At 47.8% G+C, this 27,897-nt stretch overlaps 1 protein-coding gene across 2 annotated transcripts in view; it reads right to left on the bottom strand.

The window, feature by feature from the left end:
• The window catches only part of WDR26 (WD repeat domain 26), a 37,229-nt gene extending 10,515 nt beyond the window's left edge, over positions 1-26,714 (bottom strand). The window contains exons 1-8 of one of the 2 annotated variants that reach the window (XM_027046357.2): positions 25,928-26,714; positions 24,223-24,322; positions 24,017-24,121; positions 17,886-18,022; positions 14,593-14,690; positions 13,085-13,241; positions 7,285-7,423; positions 2,756-2,896 (exon numbers count right to left, since the gene is read on the bottom strand). In XM_027046357.2, the coding sequence (XP_026902158.1) occupies positions 2,756-2,896; positions 7,285-7,423; positions 13,085-13,241; positions 14,593-14,690; positions 17,886-18,022; positions 24,017-24,121; positions 24,223-24,322; positions 25,928-26,328 (1,278 nt within the window). In that variant the 5' untranslated portion in view covers positions 26,329-26,714. The remainder of the gene's footprint in view (positions 1-2,755; positions 2,897-7,284; positions 7,424-13,084; positions 13,242-14,592; positions 14,691-17,885; positions 18,023-24,016; positions 24,122-24,222; positions 24,323-25,927) is intronic. The other variant, XM_027046356.2, reaches the window with a different exon arrangement.
• Between the last annotated feature and the right edge of the window lie 1,183 nt (positions 26,715-27,897).

The following is a 27,897-nucleotide window of genomic DNA, read 5'->3' as shown; positions in this document are numbered from 1 at the left end:
AGCCAACAGTGACTGGGCTATCTGGTTAGTTTAGTCCTCCTAACTGGAGAAATGAACTATTTTCACCAGCCTCATAAAAAGCAAACGAACAAACAAAAACACCGCAGCCTCAAAGAGAAATTAAGAATGTGGTGAAAAGCTCAGCCTGCAGGCCTGTTCCTTCTGAGTTCCCACTTCTCCTCACCCCATAGTCCTTTACAGATTTATTCTAAAATTGCAGTTAATGCCATTAGCAATTCCTCAAGAACATGATTAATAGATTGAAAAACTGTGCCCTTGAACTAGGGCAGGGGTGTTCTAAATTATGTCAAATTTTATACTCAAGATGCTCAAAATGTAGTAGGGAAGATGGGAAGAGAGAAAGGAAAATTATTTCTCTGATATCTAATTTTTTTAAGTTTATTTATTTAGAGAGAGAGAGCATGTGTGCGTGAATCCCAAGCAGGCTCTACGCTGTCAGCGCAGAGCCCGACACGGGGCTCAAACCCACAAACCGTGAGATCATGACCTGAGCCAAAATCAAGAGTCAAATGCTTAACTGACTGAGCCACGCGGGCACTCCGATATCTAATTTTATCTCAACTAAAAGTCTCAGAAAAGAAGAACTTTTGTACTGTTTGGCGTAGCCACTTTAAAGTATTCCCAACTACGAAAGACTGTTTAGTGGTTACAAAACTGAAACACCCTCCTCTTATTTTTTTTAGGTTATTCAACTTAGAAGGTAGACACATACCATTTAATCTAGTCTCGATTCCATTTTGTTCATGGATTAGAAAGGCTCTGAGAGAGATTAGCTGCCCTTGATGTAATAAAAAGTACATGGGCATAATTTTCCTGTGAGAAATGGGTAATCAAAAGTAAAAAGAAAACAGTGAAAACAAAGTGTAGGATCAGGAAACGGGGCCAAGTAATAAAAGCAAAGAGGATGCTAAACTAGAAAACCAGAAGTCTCCCTGATTTTCCCTGGTCCAGCAACGTTAAAACCTTCCCCCGTATTGTTAATTGCTCTCACCTACTTATCTTTTTGGGTTGCTAGAGAGAAACAGTTTAGAACCACAAGTACACACGCAACAGCTAAATCCTCCACACTTCCTGTCACAAACACGTTAGTACACATTTCTGTAGGCAGAAATGGTCTTTTCTTCTGTTAGGCTCAGGACAGCACGTATATGAGTATGTAATTACGAAACAACCTAAAAATATAAAGGAATAAGGTGAAAATGGACTACGTAACAGGCCCATTGAGTAACACACAAGCAAACAGGCGAGCTAGAACATCGTGTAACTGTCTAGAAACTCAAAACTGACCCACAGGAAGACTGTGGCCACCATAAATCCTGAGTCTACCACTGTAGAGTTATGACGACACGTCTTCCTTTGAATGGGGAAAACAGCTTTGACAGAAAAAACCCCTTTGGTCTTTTAGGGGAGATTCACTTCAGGCCTGTTTTGCTGAGAAAGCCACGGACTCTCCTGTGCCTTGCCGCTCCCTGAACCGGATCCCGAACACACGCTGCGCGTACACTGGTTTGATAAAAATGGCACGAAGACACTAGCAGGGCACTGGGCGTGTCTGATCATGAAACGAATGTTAGATATTAGAGGATTAATTATAGCTAATGTCAGGTTAAGACGGGAGCGCGTGTTATATGGGAGAACGTTATTTTGTAGCAGGTACGTGCTTAAATATTTGGGATAAAACATCCTACGTGTTATTTCCTTCCAAACGTTTTGGCTGTGGAGGTCTATGTGAGTGTGTATGCACGTCCTCATGCGTGAGCACACACGTGTCCACACAGAATGTACGGAATGTTAACTGCCGAATCCAGGGTGCTGGGCCCAGGTCACCGCTGTATTCCTCCACTTTTGAACGTTTTCCTTAAGAAAGCGGGTCTCACACACGAACAGCAAGTGAGCAGTGACAGAACCGCCTGGGGCAGCAGCAGAGCGAGAGGGTCACCTTCAGGGGTACCCCCTGTGCACACCTCTGCAGAGTTTGAGCTCCACTCTCTCAGTAAAAACCAACTCACTTCTAGGCCCCCGGACTCCCAGGCCTAGCTCATCAGCTTGCATTTTTACATTCAAACCACAGCCCGGACCACGTTCTGGCCTCGCGTCAGAAAAGAGAAAAGAACAGCATCGAACCAGCCATCTTGCAGAAGGAAGTTAAAAAAACCAAAACAACCCTCAAATTGTAACTATAAGGTTTCCCAAACATAGTACAAAATTAATGGCGGGAACTTAATGCTAATTTTTAAAAAATGGGACCCTAGATAAAGGCCAAGTTTTCATTTAGAGACAGTAACAGAGCACTTACTACTAAGAGCTGAAACTTCCTTTGTTTCCCAGATTAGATGAGAACACCAAACACAGGCCAGGGGACAATGGTGTGGCCGCCAGGTGAGAAGTCTGACCCCGCAGGGAGGCTGTCACATGGCAGTTCTGCGTACATCAAACTATGAAACCACAGGGCATCCTCTGGGGAGGGTGGGGGTGGGGTGGGTGGGGAGAGTCCCACAGTCAACAGCGTCAAGTCCACCATTCCTGAAAATACTCATTCCTCTTTCTTTTCAAAACTCTATCATGCTCAGCATGATATTTAGCTTTATACATTCGGACACCTGGGCTCCATCCGACGGATTCTCTTTGCCAAGGGGGCCGAATGGCTCTGCTCTATGGGAGAGTCAAGTTTCGAGTGTGTGGATGTGCGGAACAGCTTTCCTTAAGGGCCGAAGCAGGGACGGAACGCGCTCACCTGTACGTTCCAGAGCCAGAGTTCAGAGCAGTCGTCTGGGCCACACGCAACAAGATAGTTGTCATCCGGACTCCACGCAATGTAAGACACGCCGTACGCGTGTCCTTCTAACGTCTTAAGCAGTTTTAGCAGGTGTGTGTCCTAAGGGGGAAAGAGGCCACTTGGTTAGAGTCCCCAGAGTCCATGTCCTACTTCAATGAGCTGCGAGGGTATACTCTGAGAACGTAATTCACTCTGAGGAAGTTTTCACAGATTTCACCAATCTCCCAGGTGAACCCCAAACAGCTTGCTTCATAAAGACACGTCCACACGGCAACATCCAGTAAGCATCCACCACGCACCAGGCCCCGTGTGCCAGAGGCCAACATAAGGACACAGGCCGTTACCTGGTGATGCTCTCAGGGACACCGAAAGCAGGCGTAGTCACAGCTACGTTTTCATTTTTGAAAACTGTTTTCTTGAGACACAACTTAGGTACCACCCTCTCTCTCAAAGTATATGACCTAGTGAATCTAGAACATTCTGTGGCCTCACAAAGAAGCCCCGTACTCATTGGCCGTTACTGCCCCCACCCGCCTCCCCTGGCAGCCACTCCTGTCTCTCTGGATCTGCCTATTCTGGACGTTTCGTACAAGTGGAGCCATCCAATATGGCGTCCTCTGCGATCGGCCTCTTTCACTCTGTGCGTCTGCGTGGTGTTTCCAGAGCCCATCTGTGTTGCAGCTGGGGTCAGCATTCTGTTCCTTCTCCCTGATAAATCCTCCATTTGTGGACACGTCAGACCCCGTGTACCCACTTGTCAGCTGACCAACACGGGACTGTTTCCATGTTTCTGGCTACTATATCTAACGCCGTCATGACCGTGGACAAGTCTCCTCTGAGTCCACGCGCATGAGCGGAGCCGCCACCTCTCTGTGTGACAACTAAAGAGTGGCTACGGTCTTCTGAGCTTCTGGCTGTGGCTGGGCAGGACGAGCACCGTTTGGCAACAGCGCCTCGTGTAACCCTCATCAGTCTCCAAGGTTACCACCCCCCCTCGTCCCCACGGTACAGGGAAGGGCGCAAAGTCTGTGAATGTGCAAGGCCTGCCCCTGCCCGGGCCCTAGCGTGAGCCGTGTGGAAGGGACTGCGCCGTGAGAGGGGAGGTGGCGAGTGACAGGGCTGAAGAGTGGGCACCTTCACTTCGGGCTAAGGGTGAGAGGAGAGCCGCCAACAAGTTTTAAACCGGGGGCTATGGGACGTGACATCTGGCTCGAGGAGGACGTGGAAGGTGAATCTGAACGAACGGACATAGGAAACATACACTCATAAAGAGCTGACACCACAGCCATTAACAGTTAAGACAGGCCATCCAAACAAAAGTCTGGACCGAAAGAGGTCACACACAACAGAATGGGACGACCTGTACATTTTTGTTGTGGGAACAGGAAACGGGGGCAGGAAGCAAGGAGTTCAGTTTTAGGTTTGGTCAAAGATAGAGACCAGTATCAAGCCTGCAGGATTCCAACGGCGAGGACCCAAAAGTAGTTAGGGATGGGTCTGATAAACTACTCCGATAAAAATAGGTTGGGAGATTTTTCCAGAAATGTAACTGACAAATGGATGTGTTTAATGTACTTTGTTTCTTCACTGGACCCTAAGTCTAGCATTTATTCAATCGCCTTGTCCAAACCGCCGTTGTCTGACAAAACTAACTAGGTAACACTACAACTGCCTGTGATTCCTCTCTGGGAGAAGGCTAACAGGCGTGGGGATCCGTACAAAAACAGAGAGTCTCCGGCATAATTTAACAGGGAAGTCTAGGCTTTTGGACCGGCTCAGGATCTTCCAGCAAGAAACTCTCATTCATGGCGGTCCTTCGTATCTACCCAAAGATTCACTTCTAAACTGATGACAAACTACTTTAGAAGTATGTAACTAAAAAACGAATTGTTTCATGCACATTAATTAATCCTGAAAAAAAAAAAAAGCGCAAAACATCAATGGGGATATTAATACTAGGTCATTACGAGCACAGCGTCTCTATACTAACCTGTTTCAAGTGGAAATATCATGTTCATGGAATCCACTGAACTCTGCTTTAGATTTTGGGTGGGGAAATGAGTAAAATGTTTTTTGGGGGGCAAAGGTAAGAAAACCTGTCAAAAGAAATTAGGCACTGGAATCACACCAACTCAAACCTCAAAGGTCCCTACGTATTCTTTTTTCTATCTATTAAAACACACACACACATACTCAAGAAGATCACCAACTTTCTTACAAGTTTTTCAGACAATACTTGACATAGAATACCATCGTGCTAAACTCTAAAATCCACTGCATTTCAAATTGGAACAAAAGCATGAATTCTGCATGTCCCAAGCTACTCTGGCTACAAAAGCCCTTCATGTGGAACTCCTGTCCTGGCAACAGCACCCTGGGTGATACCAGCATGAAGGCCCGAAGTCCCCAGCAAAGTGTACAAGATCCTCCTCGACTGGCTGCTCCGTACATCATGAGCCTCGTCTCCTAGTCCGCAGTGTAGCCTCTTCCCGGAACTGCCCGGATGCCAGCCATGTCCTCCTGTACCTGGGGGCCAGTAGTAACTAGCCTGTCTAAGTAACCGTTTACTCCTTCTTCTCCGAAGACTTACTTGTCTTACTCTGCCCTTGCTCTCCAGCTCCAAGGGGGATTCTTCTTTGAGGCCCTGTAGCACCCAGTATAGAACAATCACACTGTATGACCATGAGCTGGCAAGAAGGCCTCGCATACAGCACGTGCTCAGAAAATAGGTGCCGAACGGTGGGAGCTGCTACACGTCGTTGCCAAAAGAAAATATAATAAAGCACAGTCCGATATGCTTTCTTTCCAGACATGTTGCAAATAACTGCTGAAATGCGACTCCTTGGAATGGCACTCAAAGGCCGAGACTAGACCCCACGCTATTTTCCTAATCTGATTTCCCACGCTTTGCCTGACTCACCCTATTCTCTTATTTGAAGGTGGGGGAGGGCAAGGTAAGGTCCCTCTCGCCCCAAAATGCCCCTTCCTGTCTCCCTTGATGTTGTGCACATCAAGGTCAGACTAGGTGCGCTCACCTGAGCGGCAGGCCTGTGCTCTTGTGACCCTTTGTACATATTGCATGAAACTTCCTTCACCTGTGGTCTGCAAGGAGTCATTCAGGAACAGAAACGGGGGTCTCTGAACTTGAATGGGACAAGTGCACATCTTTATTTTCACTAACCGCAGGCCAAAATTCAGTATTTCCTTCTATCTTGAATGAAGGCAATTAACAAGGCGGCATCAGGTGATACACGAGGGACATTCACATACTGAGTATTAGGAAGGATAAGGTGACGGTTAACAGAAATCTCAAATATTTTCACAGCACATTACTTGTTGCAGGTATCTTGAAACACTGATGCCCATCACTACTTCAAATCTGATACTTGTTAGCTCTCTTGCTAGAACTTGTTGTTTAATGCATTAATAAAAAAGCACCATGTTATTATACTGTATCTGTTTCTATACTATCTTGACAACTCTATTTCAGCATACTTGGGCTCCCTATATGTTCTGGTTTATGCATTTAAAAATGTTATGGGGGGGGGGGTCCCTCCAGAGTAGTACATGGTACAAAATGAGAACGCCTGCTTTATCGCAAAGGGTAGGCCTTGTTTACCTTTCATCATTCACAGCACATAGTAGGTACACAAATCTCGAGGTGTGTTCTCCAATTTGATTTTGTTTTAAAGTAATAAACTCCAAGCCCAACGCAGGGCTTGAACTCACAACCCTGAGATCAAGAGTTGCACATGCTACGGACTGAGCCAGTCAGGCACCCCTGATTCTTTTTTTTTAAAATATTTCCTTCTAGAGGCACCCGGGTGGCCCCGTCAGTTAAGCATCCAACTCTGGATTTTGGCTCAGGTCCTGATCTCACGGTTTATGAGTTCGAGTCCCGTGTCAGACTGCACTGACAGCGCAGAGCCTGCCTGGGATTCTCTCTCCCTCTCTCTCTGCCCCTCCCTGACTTGTGCTCTTTCTCTCTCAAAAATAATTAAATTAAAAAAAGAGATTCGGAAGGCAAAATGGTAACAAGTCTTCTCCTAACTTGTGACACAGTGGATGCCGTACCAATCCGGAAATCAAATATTAACACACAAACCGGCAGGGGGCATTGAGAGCAGTGGGTCTGGAGTGAAACTCTTCCTGGATCTGAGCCTAACTCCGCCACTTACGAGCTCTGAGAGCCTGGGCACTTAACTTCCACCTCAGTTTCCTCACACGGAAGCAAGAGGTGTGGGCAGAGGATGAAGCCAGATCTCGCGTGCACGGACTCAGTGCCGGCACGTAACGCGCACGAAGTGTTGGTGTACGCGCATCATCTAGACAGCACAGCAAGAGGGAAGACACGACAAGAAAGGCAGGAGAATGCTTAGAACTCATTTACGTGTGTACACTTCACTGACAATCAGTCGATTCGATCACTGATTACCTTTTTGTCCTCTAAACCCCCCCCCCCCCCCCCCCCGCAGCAAAGTACATACCAGATCAACGTGCCATATGATAACGGTCGTATCTTTTGATCCTGTTGCTAGTTTAGTGCCATCGTTCGAGAATTTACAGAACCACACTTCATTACAATGCTCCGTAAGGATCTGCTGAGTGTAACACGGGAACTGTCTCCTAAAACAGAGAGGTCCACAAGTAATTCTTCGTTCAAAGCAGAGGAGAATAAGAACAACGAAAAAGTGATAGAACCGCGTGGAGATCAGAAACTTTACAAACGAGATATCAATGTCCTTATAAATCTGGAGAATCAAGTTTCCATAGTACGTAGAAAAAGATTATCATGACATCAGCCAAGGCCATCTCAGGGGAAATCAGTAATCCAGAGTCTCCTTCAATGCACAAGTTTTTCTTTTTACCCCCGTTCTCAAGATTGAAAAAAGGGTAAAAGTATGTATCCATCAGAGAATTTTTTGGTCTGATTAAGTCAACTCCTATGAATAAAAATTAACAATCAGGTGTTCAAGTTTGTGTGGGCCGGCACACAAGTTGGCCGGCATCGGGAAGGATGTATGCTGACAAAAGGAAGGACGACAGGCATCAGAGAGTCTGGGTCACAAGCTGTCGTGTCTGGCAGGTCACTGACCTCCTCTAGGCCTCCATTCCCTCCTCTATAAAATGGGATTCATCTATACTTAACAGGGTTCTGCCGAAGCTGAGAAAAACATCTCAGGATCCTGGAACACAACAGATACTCACGAGTGACCACTAATACTAATACCCCGCTGGCGGGAGCAGGAAGTGCGGTGTCCAGGAAGGGCTGCAGCGGCTGGCCACGTATCAGGTAGTTTCCCAGAAAGTGGGCAACCCCTTTAATGCGAGTCTCAATTTTTCCAACCATAAACTTAGAGGGAAGGGGACATGCCTCCTGAAACTCTGTACGCAAGGGTGGAGTCCAAGAACGAGGCCGTGAAGGCTGGGTGGGGAGATGGCGCCTGACGCTCTGGCGGGCACCTCAGGGGCGGCAGTGATTGTTCTAGACTAAGGGCAGAGACTTCCACAATCACCAACCTAAAGAGGAGGAAGTTACCACAAGAATGACTGTTCTAAGCACCTTCTGAACCATTTTTAAACTCTCTTGACGTTTTCCAACCTCCGCAGCAGCACCTCGGACAGCTTCCTGAGCTAACCTGGCAAGGCTCTGGACCCAGCCCACCAGTCGCGGAGCCTGGCCACTTGGGGCTCCCGGCCACGTGACATGCGGCTGGCATAGCTGAGGAACTTGAGTTTTAATTTTAGTTTCTTTACGTTTAAGTGGTCACATACAAATTAGTGACTACTTTGGGGGCAGTACGGCCCTGTAATGGTCTCTGTAAGATTATAAAAAAGTTACACATTAGTGGAGAAACTTTTCTTAACTCAAGTACACCTGACACTATGATAGTAAATGTCTTTCAGGCGTGTGGCAGTGCCTCAACCATTGTTATCACCGCAACAGGTGTGTTATACACGGACCGTGTTACCTGTGCTGTACTGTTCATCCCTGTGACTTGATGACCTTCTAAGTCTGTCTGGAAAAATGGTTTTCCCTATTTTTTTACCCAACGAATCTATAATCTAAAAATATATTTTTATTAATTCGCCAGCCTGAAAAGTAATCTAGATTTAAAACCAAGTTAACATTCTTTATCTGCACACAATGACCATCTACCGTAGCACTTGACTATCGGCAGGCTGCTTTAAACTTTCGGGTTGTCTATAAGTTGCTTTAATATTAAACTGTTATTCTATATCTAAAACATAATCGATACCAGCTGACATTTAGTAGGCACTTTCTAGATGCCCTGCACTGTTGCATACTTTATATATAGTACTGCTAATTCTCAAGACCAGCTTGCAAGGCAAGTAAACATCTCCGTCTTCGTAAGGCTCAGAGGACAAATACTGAGTCTCACAGACCGATAACTGAATTAGGATTTAAACCTATGGCTCACTCTCCAAGACCAGTTTTCTCTCAATTATCATTTTTTAAGTTGCATTTTTCAAGACACTGTTGGATAAAATTCCAGTCAAGTAGGTACTTTCAATATCAACAGTGCTTCCCCCCCCCCCCCCCCTTTATGGGTAGTAATTGAGAGTGATGTCTTTTACTCAGTGAGAAACACTTTATATTTAGGCATAAAATACACAATAATTCAAATGGGTAAGATTGATCCCATGATCAGTGAAATGACAGATCTAAAATCAGAGCAATAAAATGTTCTTGAGAAAGGACCAACTCATAGTAAGAATTTACGGCACAAATCATCCAGTCTACTACTGACAGTCATTATAGTATTTAAATTGTCATTATTTTTATCGTTAAATAATTTCTGAAAAACAGCCCTCAGTTTATTAACAGCCTAATTTTAGATGTACACAAGTGAAAGTTGAGGACTTAGTTTTCAAGTAAATTTAAAATTTAAGATGGTGTTGGGGCACCTGGGTGGCTCAGTGGGTTGAGCGTACAACTTCAGCTCAGGTCATAATCTCACAGTTCGTGGGTTCGACCCCCAGATAGGGCTCTGTGCTGACAGCTCGGAGCCTGGAGCTTGCTTGGGATTCTGTGTCGCTCTCTCTCTGCCCCCACCCTGCTCACTCTGTCTCTCAAAAAATAAATAAATGTTCAAAAAATTTAAAAAAGAAATTTAAGACGGTGTTAAAAATAGCACCTTCCCAAATAAAAGTGAATAGTATAGCATTTTAATCAAACTGAATCTTCACATTTTAAGTTTCTATAAATATTTCATAATAATCTTTTACTAAAAACTCAATACTTACAAAGTTATCTATGGAAACATCCTTCCACTGGATGCTGGTGAAAAACCCCACCAATTTAACCAAAAATATGCATTCACTGTCACAGATACAAATAATACATGATCTAAAGAAAACTCTTGAGTGCTGATTAAGATTTCTACAAGTTCCCGTTCACTTATTCATAATCAATTCTCTGTCCTCCAGAGAGAAGAAAGAAAAGCTGGTATTTAGATTTCAATGCTAAGATTTAATTTATGAGAATACAGTTTTCTAGTTCCAATGCTAATCTTATTTCCCCAAGGGAGTGGAGTAGGTAATAAAAGACAGCAAAATTTCATTTGAAGACCTCTAGATGAGAGGGGAATAGTAGGAATTAAATCAAATCCAGGTTTTCCTCTCCTAGTTCAGCAACAAAGGAACAGCTCACCGTAAAGACGTGTATCCCAACATAATGTTATGCCTGACGCATCCCTCCCCGGTGCCGTTCAAACGCACCCCTAAATGTCCCTCTAGGCTGACTCCCAGTGTTCTGGCTGGGAGAATCTGGGCAGACGGGAGCCCTTCACTGAGACAGGGAAGTTAAGAGGAAGAGTAGACTCTTCAGGGACAGGAAGAGGAGAGGGAAGTCCACTTTGGACGTGCTGCATTTAAGATACTCGAGCAACATGCACAATTGCATTAAGGCCCAAGGCTTAGGAGATGAATTCTGCAGCCCTTGCCTGGACCCGGGCACCGTTAGAACCCAGAGGAGGAAGGCGGGATGACAAAAGAAACTGTCTGGAACACAGTTAATAAAGCACAGGTAACGAGCGGCAGCCAGCAGTGAAACCAAAGAGTCTGCAAAGCAGTCATTGGGTTTAAAAAAGAAACTGTTCGTCACCAACATCTGCAACAGTTACGGGGCCGTGCTGGCTGCAGAAATCTGAAGAGCGAAGGACACAGACAGTGTGACTGCACAGCAGGGAATTATCTTAAGCAGCAGACTCTGAGGCAGGTGTGTGTGCGTGTGGCGTGCACAATGGTAACTAGTAGAAGCACAGAGTCAAAGTTTTATTTTGATTTTAAAAGACTACAGGGGAGACCTTCCAATCGACGGTGAGTTCTGAAAAGCATGAACTTTCACTCCCACGTAAAACTTCAGGAGTGCTTTCTACGCAGGTTCTAAGAGCCTGATCCCCGATCTGAGGGCAAAACAAAGTCAGACTAAACATTTTCCATCATTTACTTTCACAGGTCCTACTACAGACATTAAGAAAAACGCAGGTCCCGTGCTCATAGATTTGAGTTTCCGCACAGGAAGGCAAGCCCTTCACCCACCGACACCTCTTAAACCATAAAGGCCACCGCAAATAGCATTCTGCCAGCAACAAATTCATGCAATATTCAGCAATAAATTAAATCTTAGAAAGGCCTGGCTTCACAACTGCCTTAGTTTTAACACTGGTCTCACATTCCCCACAGGAGCTGCGAAGGATGAAACCATGTCGCTTTTTAACTATAATCTCCTACCTCTTTTCAATTGAAAGATTTAGAAATTCAAAGTTAGAGAACAACATTAAACAGTAAAACAGGACAAAAGAAAAGGACTCTAATCCATCACTTTCAGCAAGTTTAAGACACACACCAAGTCATTATCCGCTAGGTGAAGGCCAACCGTCAGCCTCCTGTTTCTACTGCATCTGGGGAAGGGAGGCAACACCGAGCCACACACAAAGCGCTCTGTGCATGCCTGGACCACGCGCACCAACGTGCAGGTTCCTGGACCCAAAGCCCGTTGCCATCCGCACTCTGGCCCCGCCTGCCCACACCGGGGCTTCTGCAGGGGCCTTTGGCAAAACAAACTGGGCACGCACAGCACAGCTGTTTGTGTTTGGTTCACCAGACCCAGATCGTCTCCCTCCTGAAGCATGAAATATTTCCAGATTCGTTCTTTAGCACCTTATTTACTGAGAGAGAGAATACACGTGTGCGAGCGGGGGAGGGGCAGAGAGGGAGAGAGAGTCCCAAGCAGGATCTGCATGGTCAGCGACAGAGCCCAATGCGGGACTTAAACCCACGAACTGGGAGATCATGACCTGAGCTGAGATCAGGAGGTGGATGCCTTACACAACTGAGCCCCCAGACGCCCCTGTTCTTCAGTGTCTTAAAAATTAGAGCTCAGCTTTTTAAAAAAAAAAAAAAAAATTTTTTTTTTAACATTTATTATTGAGAGACAGAGAGAGACAGAGCATGAGCATGGGAAGGGCAGAGAGAGGGGGAGACACAGAATCTGAAGCAGGCTCCAGGCTCTGAGCTGTCAGCACAGAGCCCGATGCAGGGCTCAAACTCACAAACCGCGAGATCATGACCTGAGCCGAAGTCGGACGCTTAACCGACCTAGCCAGCCACGCGCCCCGAGCTCTGCTTTAATTTGGAAATCATCATTAAAATAGTAGAGACAGTTTCAGTCAAAATACTCCTAATATCAAAAGTGGAGGCTCAATCCCTACAGGTTAAATTACGTATTTGGACAGATACAGCAACAAACCCAAACCAGAAAGTTAACACCTGTTACTCCAACCATGTTTAGTTCAGGGGCCAGGTTCTACTAAAAAGCAGACCTACCGTTCGGAACAAAGTATTTCCATGATCTTTATGGGCAGGAAATAATTGGGGCCACTGTTAAAATAGCGACAGCATCCAGAAAGAGAGTCCTGGCTTCCAAGGATGGCCAACACTTGGGTCAGTGGCCTCCCCACCCGACACCACTCACAAGCCCTCACCGGGAGGGCTGGACACCGAAGATCAGCGACCCGCCCACAGACAAGAGGAGGAAAGCACGCTCTCCAGCTGAGGGTCACTACATAAACACCTGCACGTTCCTCTGGAAACGTCAGCCTCGGTAATCCCAGCTCCGCTCGTGAACATGAACGCGGTACCAGAGACAAATGGTTTCACCGCGACAGGACAAAACTCCAAAAAAGAAAACATTTTAACAAAGTTTGTACTGAGTCTGTAAGATGTTAGCCTACTTCAGAACATAAGAAGTTGTTCTCTTACCTACTGCAAACGTGATCTATGAGCAGAGACACAGAATCTAGGTTATTATCAAGTTTGGTATTGTGATATAGGCACCGATCCCTTTGTAGCTCCACCGCCTGCCGTAGGAGAGTCTGTAAACGCCGAGGGGGAAGCATCACCGATGGCGGTAAGTAGGCTTCAGGAGAAGATATTTTTAAAACAAGAAATAAAAGTAAATGTTAAAACACCAAGGCAGTATAACCTTTTATTGAAGACATTTGCTCGCTCTCTGCTGCACTGGCCCTGACCCGATAATTCAGGCCCCCTGAACAGAGCAGTGGCGGGCGGTGCGACAGAATGTGGGCTTCATCAGTATTTGTCAGCGGCTACGGGGGCGCTGCCGCAAAATGGGACAGACGGGAAGGCTTTAACTTGTATTTTTTTTTTAAACAATTTTTAAAAACTTTATTCATTTATTAAGTTAGGCTCCACGCCCAAAGGAGGGCTCAAACCCTTGATCCCGAGGTCGAGGTCACACGCTCCCTGACTGAGCCGGCCAGGTGCCCCAGGAGGGCTTTCACTTGTATGTGAATTTCCAAAACTAAACAAAAGCAAAAGCAAAACAACAACAAAAAACAAACCCACCACCAACAACCCCCCTCCCCCTAAAAGGCAGTGATGGAAAGAAAATGTACAGACGACCACGCGCCCGAGGGAACTAAGTGTCACCGCACGGGCACGGAAATCTAGAAATCTAGAGATGGAGGGGGACTGGCGTTTTGATGCAGACACCAATCTATTCCAATCCTTCTGTGCCTCACACCTCCCGGACCACACGGTTTCCCAATTCCTAGGGTGTTTACTCCTGCACCTCAACGTGCAACACACAGAATAAAGTGATTTAAAATCCAAGAGGGCAAAAAGGTCGTTTATGTATAAAACTGTGGCAAAAATAAAACCCTTCTGCTAATTTGGAAGTTACCTATAACATTGAGGAAAACAATTAAATATGGGCCTTCCTATTGAAATCAACAAAATATTTAAAACACTTGTAGTTTGGTGGCTCCTGGCTGGCTTAGTCGGTGGAGTGCGTGACCCTTGATCTTGGGGTCGTGGGTTCAAGCCCTACGCTGGGTGTAGAACTTACTTAAAAAAAAAAAAAAAAAGTACGATAAAGTCTTTAAAAAGGAAAAACAGTTATTTAAAGGTCTGGTTTATGTCCTTTTTCTCGAACCACAGCACCTCCCCCACAGAGAAAATCTTAACGGGAACGTGACTGCGCAACACAGGTGCGAGGAGAGCTGCTCTGGGACCCGCACCGCACACCCCCCACGGCTCCTGAGGATGTGAGCTACCTCCCAGACTCCAGGGCCCCGTCTGGAAACCTCTGGTTTAAAGGGCTTCGTGATGGATTTTCCCTTCTTCCCTACATTACCACTCACTGCTCACTAACAGTATGTCCAGACACAAGGCTACCTAATCAATTCTCAGGATCTATTTCTAACATAAGCGAAAACACAGAAACCAAAAATGAAGACTCTTCTTACTCTGAAGTTTGTCCAACAGTTTGGATCGGGAAGCCGTTCCTTTGCCCTCCCATTCTGCTTTTGCCCGGAGGTCTTCCGCATGGCTGCACATCAGGTAGCTAAAAATGCGACAGAGAGAAAGCAGTGAGTACCAAACCCTTTGCTTCGGATTAAACATGACTGGAAAACATTGATTATATTTTCACTAAGAAAAACTCATCAAGAAGAAATCTCTTCAGTGGACCCAATTCACTAATACAACTTGGCACCTGGACAGAATTACTACAACGTAATACAGTACGACAGCAGCATGTGCGGTAACTGGTACGATGGTGTCATCCACTGGCAGATTATCACAATCCACCAGGGCACACGGGCAGCTCTCCCTGTGCGCCCGGCTCTGCTCCAGGCGCTCCACGCGCTACTTGCTTTAACGCCCGCCGCGACCCGCCGCAGTCCGCATGAAGCGAGCGCTAGCGTTCTTCGTACAGACGAAGCACGGAAGGCACAGAAAAGCTTCGGGAACTGGCTTGGGTAAGAGGCAAAAACGAAGGGGATGTGAACCCAGGCATTTTTAGCTGCAAATGTTGCTCTTAAATACTACGCTAACTCAGCTGCTCCTCAGCTGTAAAACAAAACTCCAAAAAACCCCTTCAGTTTACACGATGTTAATTAAACACCAACACGCTCTCAAGAGCTGATCACAGACGTCACTCAAGAAACGGAACGACTGCATAATCACCCTTGCGTCATCTCGTGAAAGGTATCGTGAAACCTGGGAACCTGGGAACCGTTTCCTGGCTCACTATGTGCGCCAAAGGAGGTGTGAACGCTCAAGTCACGGATTCTGGAGAACACAGGAGGGCCCCGCGGAAGTGGAACCCTGACCTGCCTCTGGCTCCTCTCACGAGAACGGGCTTTGAAAGTCAGGGAAGCGAAGGCATGGTTCGGACACAGTGACCAGACCTAGCGAAGGACCCTCCTCCTGCTTTTACTCCGGGACGATGTTCTCAGACCTGTTCCTCTCACTTGGAAAAAGGGCACTAAATAGGGAAGTAAGGATTAAATAAGAGGGAGTACTTGAAGTACTCAGTCCACTACTTGGTATGGAGGTAGAGCTTCCTAAATGATGAGAGAAACACCCCAGACCCCCCAGTTAACAGGAGTGCTGCCCCCTCTCCTTCTGAACTGTACTTAGCAGCCAGTAACTTAGGCCCTTCATCCTCAGGAGCAGACCTACTCGCTCTCTTGCCATTTAGCATACAGTGTCTTAGCTACTTTAATAGCATGAGTAGTTTGACTCAAAATACCCTATAAAGAAAAGCCAGATATCATAAAAATTTTGGTTTCTAAAATAAATTTTTGGGAGTAAAATTTATCATCGATAATTTTATGGAAAAATTGTTTACTTTGCTGGGAGGCTCAGTCGGTTAAGTGTCCGACTTGATTTTGACTCAGGTCATGATCTGACAGTTCCTGAGTTCGAGCCTTGCATCGGGCTCTGCGCTGACAGTGTGGAGCCCCCTCGGGAGTCTCTCTCTGCCCCTCCCCGACTTGCTCTCTAAAATAAAAAAATTAAAAGAAAATGCACATTATACTTTAAGGTTTCAAATGAACCTGTTTATGGGAAACCACAGAGTGTAACTGAAAGGAAGGAGAGGGTGAGAGGAAGAAACCATGGGTCTGAACGCCAAGTCCACACCTGGCCATCTCTGGGCCATTTCCTTATGTGAAACACTCAAGGGACACACTGGATGAAGATCATTCTGGAATAAAGGCTATGTGATAAAGTTACGTGTTCTGTGACCAGACAAGACAAACCTCGTCATGGGAAAGTTCTTCAGCTGACAGAGAAACCAGACCCCCTGTCGGACAGGTAAACAGAAGGAAGGAAGCGGTCAGCTACTGTAGGACATCCAGCAGCAGCACCATTTCAAGAGGCAGCGGGTGTGGACCGGCGACTCTAGAATCAGTCAGGCCGGAGTCTGGGTCTCGGCTCTTGGCGGTGTGTTAGCTGTATCCTGGACTGGCTACGTCGCTTCTCTGACGTTGTTTCCTTTTCCTCAAAAACCCTAAAATGAACCCTATGCCTCTCTGGGTCCATCGTTTTTACCCATCATTTTGTATCTGGAAACTCATCATCTGTCAATGCTGTCCTGGATTCTGGGGACCTGTCCTATAATAAAAACTGCTATGAAGAAAAACATGAAGCACAGCGATGTGACAGAGAACGCCTGGGGGGTGGTTTTAGGAGAGGCTATTTGGGCTGGGACCCTAGCAACTAGTAGCTCCTCCGAAAAGATCAGGGGAAGAGCATCTAAGATAAAGGGAACAGGCAGTGTAAGCGGCCTGGCAAGTTAAGGAACAGAAACAACATTCGTGTCACTGGAGCGAATGGATCAAGGAAAAGACGGCAGGGAAGGACCAGCAAGCATGTGGGCTTAAGCAGAGATTCTGGATTTTAAGACAGGGAGAGAAATGACTTAATGTACGGTTTTACTTCTGTATCTAGCCAGCTGCTGCGTGAACCGTGCGCCATTAGAGGAGCAAGAACACACACAGTGGGACTCATGAGGAGGGTACGGGAATATTCTAGGAGAGCTGGTGTGGACTAACTAGGGTAGAAATGGTGGAGACGGAGAGAACTGGACAGATCTAGTACGTTTTAGAGTTAGGCCGACACAGCAGAGTGAAAGGGTTAAACACCTGCAAGGATGAACCTTGGGCTTTGTTCGGACGAGTGGGTAGACGGTCTTACCGTTTACAGAGGCAAGAAAGTGAGAGCGGGGGTGGGGGGAGGGGACAAACGGATTGGAGAACTCTGCTGTGCCAGAGACACGCGCGGGGAAGCGGGAGCCTTGTGCACCGAAGGCACCTGAAGGTGCGGCCCAGAGCGTGTGCGCGAACAGAAGGGGGGCCCCCCAACACGTACACGACTGACGCGAGGCTCAAGTGGGGCGCCTGGCAAGGGCCCGGGACGCGACGGGTACACGGTAACAGAAATGTCTGATGCTTCGCACCGGAAGCCTCGCTGCCTACTGTGTTCACAGACAGTCGTGCCACAGGGCTTTCCTGCAAGACCACGAAATGGCAACACGCGCTTCATCTTTCACCCTCTTGCGCGGCTGATCCCAGAGCCTCCCGTGAGGACGACGACAGCTTGGACACGTGAGTGAGTTTATCCAGACGAACACGGTCCAAGAGTTCAGCCATCTTCAGATGCGGGCACGCCGTTAAGAAGAGGGACTCGGGAGCGGCCCCCTGCTGGCCCTAGCGACCCCTTCATCGGCCTGGCTCGGGCCGGGCCTCCTTACCCGCTGAGAACATGGATGCGCTCCGTGTTGTATTTCAGTGGCGTCAACTCGCAGCGCAGAACTTGAAGTGCCTCCAGGACCTTGCCGTCCTCCAGGTACTCCAGGTACTTCTGCTGCAGCAGCAAAAACTTCATCCTCTGACATGACAGAAAGCAGCAGTCAGGGGAAAAAAGTTGATGGAAGTTTCAGAAAATGTTTGTGCCTAAACAGAACAGTAGAAAGCATTCTACTATGCCCTTTGAAAATAACTTTTCATAAAGCTTTACGATGACTCAAACATTTCGGGTTAACAGAGTCACAGCAGATGAAATGTGACTGCGCAATTCCACATCTTAATAAAACTCTGCTTTCAACGCACAATCGCAGATCAGGTAAGGCCATTAGTGACCATCGCATCAACACAGGGAAACACGAACTCTGCCCTTAAAACATTCACCTAGACTTTTATTTCTTTTGTGAAAATTCAGAACTATTCCAAGTATTCTAAATTTGTTTTAAACATCTGACTTTTATAATTGCATTAGGGGGTTTTATGCAACAAGTTTGGAAAAGACACAAAAACTGGTTCTCAGAGGAATCATTTAAAAAGTACAATGCAGGGGCGCCCGGGTGGGTCAGTCGGTTAAGCACACGACTCTTGCTTTCAGCTCAGGTCATGAGCTCGGAGTTCGTGAGTTCGAACCCTGAGTTGGGCTCTGCACAGAGTGTGGAGCCTGCTTGGGATTCCTTCTCCGTCTCTTTCTGCCCCTCACGTGTTCTCTTTCTCTCAAAGTAAATAAACTTAAAAAAAAAAAGAAAAAAAGCTAACCTGAAAAGTCTGCAGAAGGATTCCAGTTTCGTATTTGGGGACTGGTAACAACCAGAGCTCTTGAAGCCCTGAACTGGGAGGCAGACAATTATCAGCTCTTTGCCCCCAAAATGACAAACCACTTCCAGCTTTATGAAGCACTTTCACATTTAGTTTTTTCTGGAATGAGTTTGGTTCTAATTCTTTTTAATGTCCCTTTACTCTATTATTAGCTGGAAAAGAGATACTTATGAGCAGCCAGGTGAGAATCTTTTACAATCGAAGACCCCTGCTTACAGGGGCTCTCTTGTCACTTCTGCCTGTGGCGCCTGAGCATGCCACAGGTGCAGAAAACGTCAGTCATATTCGAGACCCCAAGGAACTCGGTGGCAAAGATTTTAAATCTACTTAAAAGAAAAAACCAAACGATAGTTTCTTCTTCTTCAGTAAGAGGCTTACTGTGAAAACATTATTTATATATTGTTATCCAAAAATGGTGTGGTGAAATTATTTCTTCACAGAGTTAAGGGTACCATGAGCCTCCCTACATTAAAAAAATTTTTTTTAACGTTTATTTATTTTTTTGAGACACAAAGCAGGGGAGGGGCAGAAAGAGAGGGAGACACAGAATCCAAGCAGGTTCCAGGCTCCAGGCTCCAAGCTGTCAGCACAGAGCCTGACACGGGGCTCTAACCCATGAACTATGAGATCATGACCTGAGCCAAAGTCGGACGCTTAACCGACTGACCCATAGGCACCCCTACACGGTTTTCTATTAGGCAGTATTCAGAAAAAAGGCATACGTACAAGCTTAGAAAAATGGTTTCTAGCAAAAGTAAACGAAACAAACCCTGTCACTTAGGCCTACATTTAGACACATTGTTTATAAGACATATTGCATATATTTGGTGATCACCTAAAACTTCAACCTGTAACTGAAGAACGATGAAAAAAATTTCAAACTGTAACATGAGCTCCTACAACTCTAGAATTTACCCTTATCCAATTTTACACTTAAAAGTCAGACTGCCTAGTGAATGCTTCAGAGACAGACCAGGACCACGACGCCCTGCAAAGCATGTTGTTCATGGAGCCAAAAGCTAACCTCTGTGTGTCAAAAAAAAAAATACTTTGAAGTCCATCAGGTGACAAAAACCAAAAGAACAACTTAAAAACAAAATAATTTTATATTTGAAGTTATCCTGGATATTCTCACCATTTTATCTTCTGGAAAGAAAAAAAAAACCTCTATGAAATGTAGATTTCCATTTATCGATCTGCTGTTACAAGTTTCATTTCACGTAGTGTTTCTAATTAAACTTGAGAATCCTGTTTAGCGGCAAAATTTTTCATTTAAATGCCACATGGAACTGGCCAATAATATGTGTACTTGATTTCTTCAATAAATTTTCTCAGCAATTGGAAACTTGGAGAAAATTACTTTTTAGCACTCAGGGCGAATCTTTATTTTCTGGGTATCCATCATTAGGTTCCAGGCACACCCCCGCTCAGTGTAGGTAGGGACAGTGCCCCAAGTGGGGTTTCCCCTTTATCTTGCCACCAAGAGCCTGCGATACAATGTTACTCTCTTCCTAAGGGGCAGAGGCAGCACAGGACACAGGCAGAGGACGTGGTCGGAGAAGCCGGTGTGAACACGCATTCCCTGTACATACGGGGCACGCCAGACAGGCAGTGCACAGACTACCCGAGGAGACCTTCTATCCGGATTGAGACAAAGAACACCCTCGCAGGGGCACCAAACCCTGGTGGCGGGCATGGTAAGTGACACACCGCTGGCCAAGCACAGCGAGCGATTTGGTTGGAAGAGAAAATATTTATTCTAAAAATCAGTTCGATTTGTATTTGACATGTATGAGAAAGATGAAGAGTACAACTGTAATTTACTTCCCAAAACTGTAAACACAAGTTCAAGAAAATTAACATCGTTCATAAATGATGTTAATTATTTACCAAAAAAGTTTTAAAAAATTCGGCAAAAGTAAAGTTTGCTGAGCTGGAGACAGAGCGTTATTAACTTTTTTTTTGCTTTAAGAGCACAAGCTTCTCAAATGAAGAAAGAAAGAGACTAAGAAAACAGGCTCCCCTTTCTGTCTTCTCCCAGCTCCTAGGGGGACCTCTGTGAGAGATTATTTCTGTCCTCTGATCATCTCTCAGAGCCCTTCCGCCCAGGGAGTCTCTGTCCCTTCTACCATCTAACGCAAGAAATGGATAAGGGACAGCTCCACGTGGTAAACCCTGTCCCCCCCCCACCCCCCCCCTCCGGCCCACCCAGTATCGGGGATGCTTCACTCTTTCCTCCCACCATTCAACGGGAAGGAAAACCCCGAAGTTGCACAGGAAGTCTGGTTATCCCGGGCAGCCTCCTAGCTAACTCAGGAGTGCCTCTCACTAACTCTGGAATAAGGTTATAACCAAGTCGTAGCAGTTAAACCATGACTCAGAGGAAAGGGGAAATGAATTCTATTTAAACCATGGCTTTCAAAACCCCTCCCTATTTAACTTTAAAATACACTAGTTAATCTCTGTCCCTCCAATTAGCATTTGAACACTATTCTTAAACACATTTCTATACACTAAAAAAATACATAAAACTTTCAGGGGCTCCTGGGTGGCTTGGTCGGTTGAGTGTCCGACTTCGGCTCAGGTCATGATCTCGTGGTCCGTGAGTTCGAGCCCCGCGTCGGGCTCTGTGCTGACAGCTCAGAGCCTGGAGCCTGTTTCAGATTCTGTGTCTCCCTCTCTCTGTGACCCTCCCCCGTTCATGCTCTGTCTCTCTCTGTCTCAAAAATAAATAAAAACGTTTAAAAAAAAATTAAAAAAAAAATACATAAAACTTTTAGACCGAGTTTCCTATTCTACTGGCCTCTACTACCAACCCAAACTCCCCAAACGTGTCAAACCATATTTGAACCCAAAATGAAAAATGTTGATTCACGAGCTCACTTTCCAGAAAGTCCAGAGCAAATTCTGCTATTTCTGGTATCATCTGACTGGAAAGCATTTAAAAATATGGTATTGGGGGGGGCAGGCGGGCAGGGAGTAGATTGGGTGAAAAGAAGTATTTGAGTTTAAAAAATAAAATATAGGGGCGCCTGGGTGGCTCAGTTGGGTTAAGCGCCGGACTCTTGATTTCGGCTCAGGTCATGATCTCATGGTTTTGTGGGTTTGAGCCCCAAGTCGGGCTCTGCACAGAGCCTGCTTGGGATTCTCTCTCCCCCTCCCACATGCTCTCACTCTCTCTCTCTCTCTCTCTCTCGCAACATAAATAAACTTGAAAGAAAAGTTTAAAAAGTAAAATACAATTTTAGCCTAGACTAAGTCATCAAACGTGTCTGGGCATACAGTAAGAATAATGACGCTAAAAGAAAGCTCCATGTTGTGTTCCATGGCATTATTACAACTACGCTTGGATTAGATGATCTTTCTGGAGATCGAGTGGGGAGAGGAGCAAATCTGAACACAGACTCGAAGGGTGATAAAATGCTGAACTGGATCTTAAACCTGGAACCTTTCTCTTCGTATAAATACCTAAAAAGTTTGATGGCGTGAGGCTCAGCCAGAGATTTAAGCTTCATCTTTTATTAGATCCTAGAACATTCTACAGACTGAACAGGCTGTAAAAAGAAAGGATTCCTCCTCATTATCTGCAACTACCTTTCCTGAGTTTACATGTTGCTTCTAATGAAGATTTCAAATGAGACAGTCATACCCTAAATCCAAGACACAAGCCCCACATTTCTATAAGAAAAAAATAGGAAGTGAGCCTATTAAAATTTCACTACTAAATTACAAATGTAATTTGAAGCAAAGCTTACAAAAGGCAAACAATCTCCCCAAAACTCACACACTTATATTTTTTTGTCTTTATTTCAGGGTTATCTTCCATTCTGCCAGAGCTAATCGCTTATGAGAAACTGCTCCATTAAAATATACTTGGTTGTTTTGTTTGTTTGTTTGTGATAAAACCCAAACATAATGACTGGGGAAAACTTACAACTGCTGGAAAATTTATAACCCTCTTAAATATAGATGTTTAACTTCTGTTTTCATTTTTAATATTTGACAGGGAACTGATTATTTCACAAGTTATTTTATTATCAATCATCTGATTCAAAAGTAAAAATTTTAATATTTAAGTATTTACTGAAAGCAAAAACATGTATACTAGATCATCAATTTAAACTAATCCACATTTGTTCATACTTTGTACCTTTAATTCGCCTTAAGTCTATTCCCTAGGATTATATATTATTGTATAAAATCATATCATGAATTTGAAAACTCTTTTGTAATTAAGATTCTCACACACACACGCCAAAAACAAAAATAAGAGACCCTGTTAGGTTTACAGACAAAAGCAGAAAGATTAATGTTTGGCCTAATTAAAAAAAAAACAACAACAAAAAAACAACAACCAAAGGTAACAGTAGTCACTTACTAATATTTAACAAACAGCTGGTTTCCCTACTTCACTTCCTATTGGTGCTCCTTCCCTCCCCCACCAGACAGGAAACTGCTTTTGACAACAAATGAATCAGCTAGAAGTTAAAAGGCCAGGAGCCTGCAGCTGATTCTCCATGGTTTCCAATCACAGGCACTCAGAACATCTTATCCCCTCCTCTCCCTCACCGACATCTACAGAAGAATTAAGGTCCTCTCAGTATAAAAGATTCCTGAAGACTGAGCAGAGAGGCTAACCAGTTTAACTACTAAGTTGACCTCGTCAGGGAAAGAAGGCCTGTGAGCCGAGCTCTGTGGTCAGATCTGCTCACAAACCCCCTACCAGACCAATATACACTGACCAACTCAGACACTGTCAGTTCACACGACTGCAAGAATGGAAAATGGTGAGCACACCGAAGGAGGTGGCTTGAATGGACTGTTATTCCCAAAGATTAAAGAAAAAAAAGACAATGTACCAGCTACTTAGGATAGATCTCCTTTGCATCCTTAGGATGCATCTCCTTTGCTGGTACGTTCAGTATAGATAAAAGAAAAGTAGAACTTATGTTTGATTCCACATAAAACTGTTCTTAATGGCACCGAGAGCACAAACACCCCTCGATCAATTCTGTAGAAGCTTAATTTATAAACTAGGTTCAAACGACACATCTATTAAACATGACTTTAAAGACATTTAACACGATTTTCAAGACATAAAACTCAACTTTAAATCATTGACAGTCATCGCAGTTTACAAACTTAACCATGCAAAATTTAGCAATTTTTAGGCTTTATCTTTTATAGGTAACAGCAGCCTACAATTATCAATAACCTACTAAAATAAGCATGAATGTGAAACTAAGAACAAAAGTGTATTTACCACAATTATTCCCAACAACGTTTGAGAGATTTCAAGTGCGCCTCTTACCACAATAGCATGAGGAGAATGCACTAAGGGCTTTAGTTCATTCAGGTCATTTTCTGCCTGCAAAAATTGGTATAAAAGAAAAACAGAAATGTCACCGGATGCACGTTCAAATATATAATTTTAGCAGCAGTCACACAGCTCTATATGCCCTACTTTACCTTATCCCAGTCTCCTTCCATGACATGATTTCGGAATTTGGTGGCAGAAGGATGTTCTAAACGACATCCTGACTCTTGCATGAGGAGATCAACAGTCTGGCTGCAGGAGAGATACAGTGTAAACAGACCTGGCCAACTTTAGGGTTTACCCTTCTAAATACACTAACGTCCATAACAACAGTTGCGGAAGTTTTCAAGCTAAGTTCACGATGAAGAGAAAGAAAGAAAGAAAGAGCTTTTCAATGTGCTTGGCTCACCAAACTTGCATTTTTAAACTGCCACCTTCCTGTGCTTATGTCAAGTTAAAGGCCTTCTTGAAACCAGAATTAGAGTGAAGTTCTTCGATTTTTACCACGTAATTCCTCAGCAGTTTAGCAAAGTATGAAATCTCCAAGGACGTGCCGTAACAGACGGGTCAAATTAGCGAAGACCCAGGAGGGACAGACTAACCTAACCACCTTACAACGTTTCAGAAGACAGAAACTGTCAGCTCCAGATAAGGTGATCGGGACGACCTGGGTTAGGGAAGGAAGGGCCTTACATCCAGATATTACGTTCGCACGGAAATTCTACTAGGTCGCTCTTTAAAATTAAAATAAATCCAGCATCAAAAATCACTCTCTTTCTCGCTCTACTAAAAATAGCAAATTTACTATGGTGTAGGTTCCAAACAGTCACGAGTTATTTCCTCCTGCTGCTGTCAGCTTGCTTCTGGTCTCAGTAATATGCTCTGTTCACATTTACAAAATCTGTTTTCATACTAATCCTTTTCCTCAGGGAACAAAGTGAAATCTTTCGAAGACGTGTTTATTTTTGTGAGCTGAAAAGACTGATCAAATGTAGTTTCTTTCATCAGATAGTTCGATACCTGAGACTCTCTCCTTTACATGTTTGGGTTTATGATTCGATGCTTTCTTGCTCAGCTCCGTGCGTTTTGCCAGAGAATCAGAACACTGAAGTCACTTCTAGAAAGTGCCCCCCCCCCCCCCCCAACAAATCTATGAATCCAGAACCACAGCTGGGCTGGCCCAGAGCTCACTGGGGGCCCCTGCTTCCAAGCGGAACTGGCCGGCCGTCCAGGGCACCCCCACCCACCCCACCTTCCACCCGGGCAGGGTTTCTTTGTGCGCACGGCCCGGTGGGTTGTGGCCCAGGTCGCTGTCCACCTTCACCCAGCTTTAGGCACTGCAAGGCCACCCGCATCGAATCTGCACATCAGCTGTCCCTTTTTCACAGGCAATGGCTTTTTGGGCCCGAAACCGGGGCCTGGGGCAGTTGGTGGCAGGCCTCCTGCGCGTACACAAGGGCCTTCAAATGACAACAGGGTTCCACTCGTCCACTCCCACCAGGCTTCCTGCGCGGCCTCCCTCCCAAGCGTCCCGGCCCCTCCGCCACGGCGAACACTTGTAGGTGACTGTCCTCCCGGGCTGGTGCTCTGCCCGGGGGTGTCCGTCAGGGCGGGGGGGGGGGGCCGGGGGGCTGTCCCACAAAGACGCCTCTCACACTCGAAAAACAAACCCTCCGAGGTCCATTATTTCCGTCCGCCCCTCCCCCCGCACCCGGACACACTCCCGCATCTGTCTGGACCGACAGACGAGTCCCCGGCCCCCCTCCCGTTCGCGCAGCCCCCCTGCCCTTCCCTCCCCCCCACGCCCCCCCCCCCCCACCGGCCCGTCCGCACCGGCCGCCCGGAGAGGACACTTACTTGAGCCCCAGGCCGTTCAGGTGCTGTCCTATTAGCCGAATGACATCCTCGTCCGACTGCGAGAGCCGCTTCTTCTTCTTGAGGCTGCTGCCCAGCTCCGGGGTGGCCGAGGACGCGGCGGCGGCCGAGGCGGCGGCGGTGGCGGCGGCCGCCCCGCCGGGGACCCCGTTATTGACGTTGAGGCTGTTGCTATTGTTGCTGGCGGCGGAGGGGGCGGAAGGCAGCAGCCCGTTGGCGTGGGCCAGGTCCCCCGCGGACGACGACGACGACGGGGACGACTCCCCGTTCTGGGCCGACAGGCAGGCCAGCTCCTGGGTCTGTCCCTGGCCCCCGCCGCCCCCTCCGCCGCCGCCGCCGCCGCCGCCGCCGCCTCCTCCTCCTCCTGCCCCGTTGGCCTGCATGATGCCGCCGCTGACCAGGCTGTGGCCGCTACTTCGGTGGGGGGCGGCGGCGGGGGCCGCGGCCGGGGGCAGGCCCACCACTACCACCACGGAGGAGGAGGAGGAGGAGGACGACGACGACGACGACGAGGACGAGGACGAGGACGACGAGGACGGAGGGGAGAGGCCTGCTCTGCCTGCCGAAGCCCCGGGCTCTCCTGCTCCCTCCGCCGCCGAGGCTCGGGGTTTCTTCCGCGGGGGCGGGGAGGCTCCGCCGGCGTCCGAGTCGGAGGAGGAGGAAGCGGAGGCCAGAGTTTCCTCGCCGAGAGAGGCCGTGGTGGGAAGCCGGCGGGGCGAGGCGGGGGCCGGGGGAGGGTCGGGGCGAGGGGGCCGGGGGCGGGGAGGGGGGGGGTCGGGGCCGGGGCGGGAGGAGGGAGAGGAGGAGGAGGAGGAGGAGGAGGAGGGGGAGCAGGAGGGTCCGGGCCTTCCCCCCCTCCCCCCCGGCGGCTCGGAGTGCGGCGGGGGCGCGCCGGGGGTCGGCGGGCGGCGGCGGGGGGCGCGGGGCCCGCCGCGGGGCTGAGCCCCGGCGCTGGCGGGCGGCGGCGGCGGGCGGCGGCGGAGGCAGCGGCCGCCTCGGCGCTCGGTGGCTGCGCTCCGCTCCCTGGTGTGTTGATTCTTCCCCCAGCTGCTGCCTAATGGAGTCCAGGCGCTCGCGTCACAGGAAATGCCTATACTGCCCTCCTCACTCACTTCCGGTGGCAGGTATGGAGCCTATGGGGGGCCTGTCAGGCGGCACGTGCGCGGGGTGGCGGGGCGGGCGGACCGCGGACGCGACCCCGACCCCGGCCCCGCCGCCCCCGACCCGGGCCCGGGCCCCGCGCGGACGCGACCCCGACAACGGTCTCGCCGTCCCCGACCCCGGCCCCGCGCGGACGCGGCCCCGACCCCGACCCCGCCCCGACCCCGCGCGGACGCGGCCTCGACCCGGACCTCGGCCCCGCTGCCCCCAACCCCGGCCTCGCGCGGACGCGGCCTCGATCCCGGCCCCGACACCCCCGACCCCGGCCCTGCCCGGACGTGACCCCGACCCCAGCTCCGGCCCCGGTCCGCGCCGACCCCGACCCCAGCCCTGCCCGGACGCGACACCAGCCCCGACCCCGGCCCCGCGCGGACGCGGGCCCGACCCCGACGGCCGCCCTAGCAGCAGTAAGTGCGGCAGCCCCAGGTCTGGCGCGGGCCGGGGTCAGGAGGGTCGAGGTCGGCGCGGGTAGGCATCGGGACTGGGGTTAGGGGGTGGAACAGGGCCGGCGCGGGCCGGGGTCTGGTGGGGGTTGGTGTCGGCGCACGCCGGGTCGAGTTCGGGGTCAAGGGGGGTCGGGGTCTCGGCGGACTTCGGACGCGGCGGTGGGATCTGGACGAGGAGGCGCAGGGTGGGAGGCCCCGGCGGCTCAGCCAGCGGTCACCCCGGGCGAACAACCTCCTGGTCCTAGTGTGGAGCAACTGGAATTTGCGCGTGCCGCCCGAGGGTCTGGGGCGGCGGGCGGACGAGAGCCGTGCACCCCCTGGGGAGGTGGACTGCTCGGGCACCTG

The sequence above is a fragment of the Acinonyx jubatus genome, chromosome E4, assembly GCF_027475565.1.
Source record: "Acinonyx jubatus isolate Ajub_Pintada_27869175 chromosome E4, VMU_Ajub_asm_v1.0, whole genome shotgun sequence".
NCBI lineage: Eukaryota > Metazoa > Chordata > Mammalia > Carnivora > Felidae > Acinonyx > Acinonyx jubatus.
Note: the sequence above shows the minus strand (reverse complement) of the source record. Positions and strands in the feature narration are given on the sequence as shown.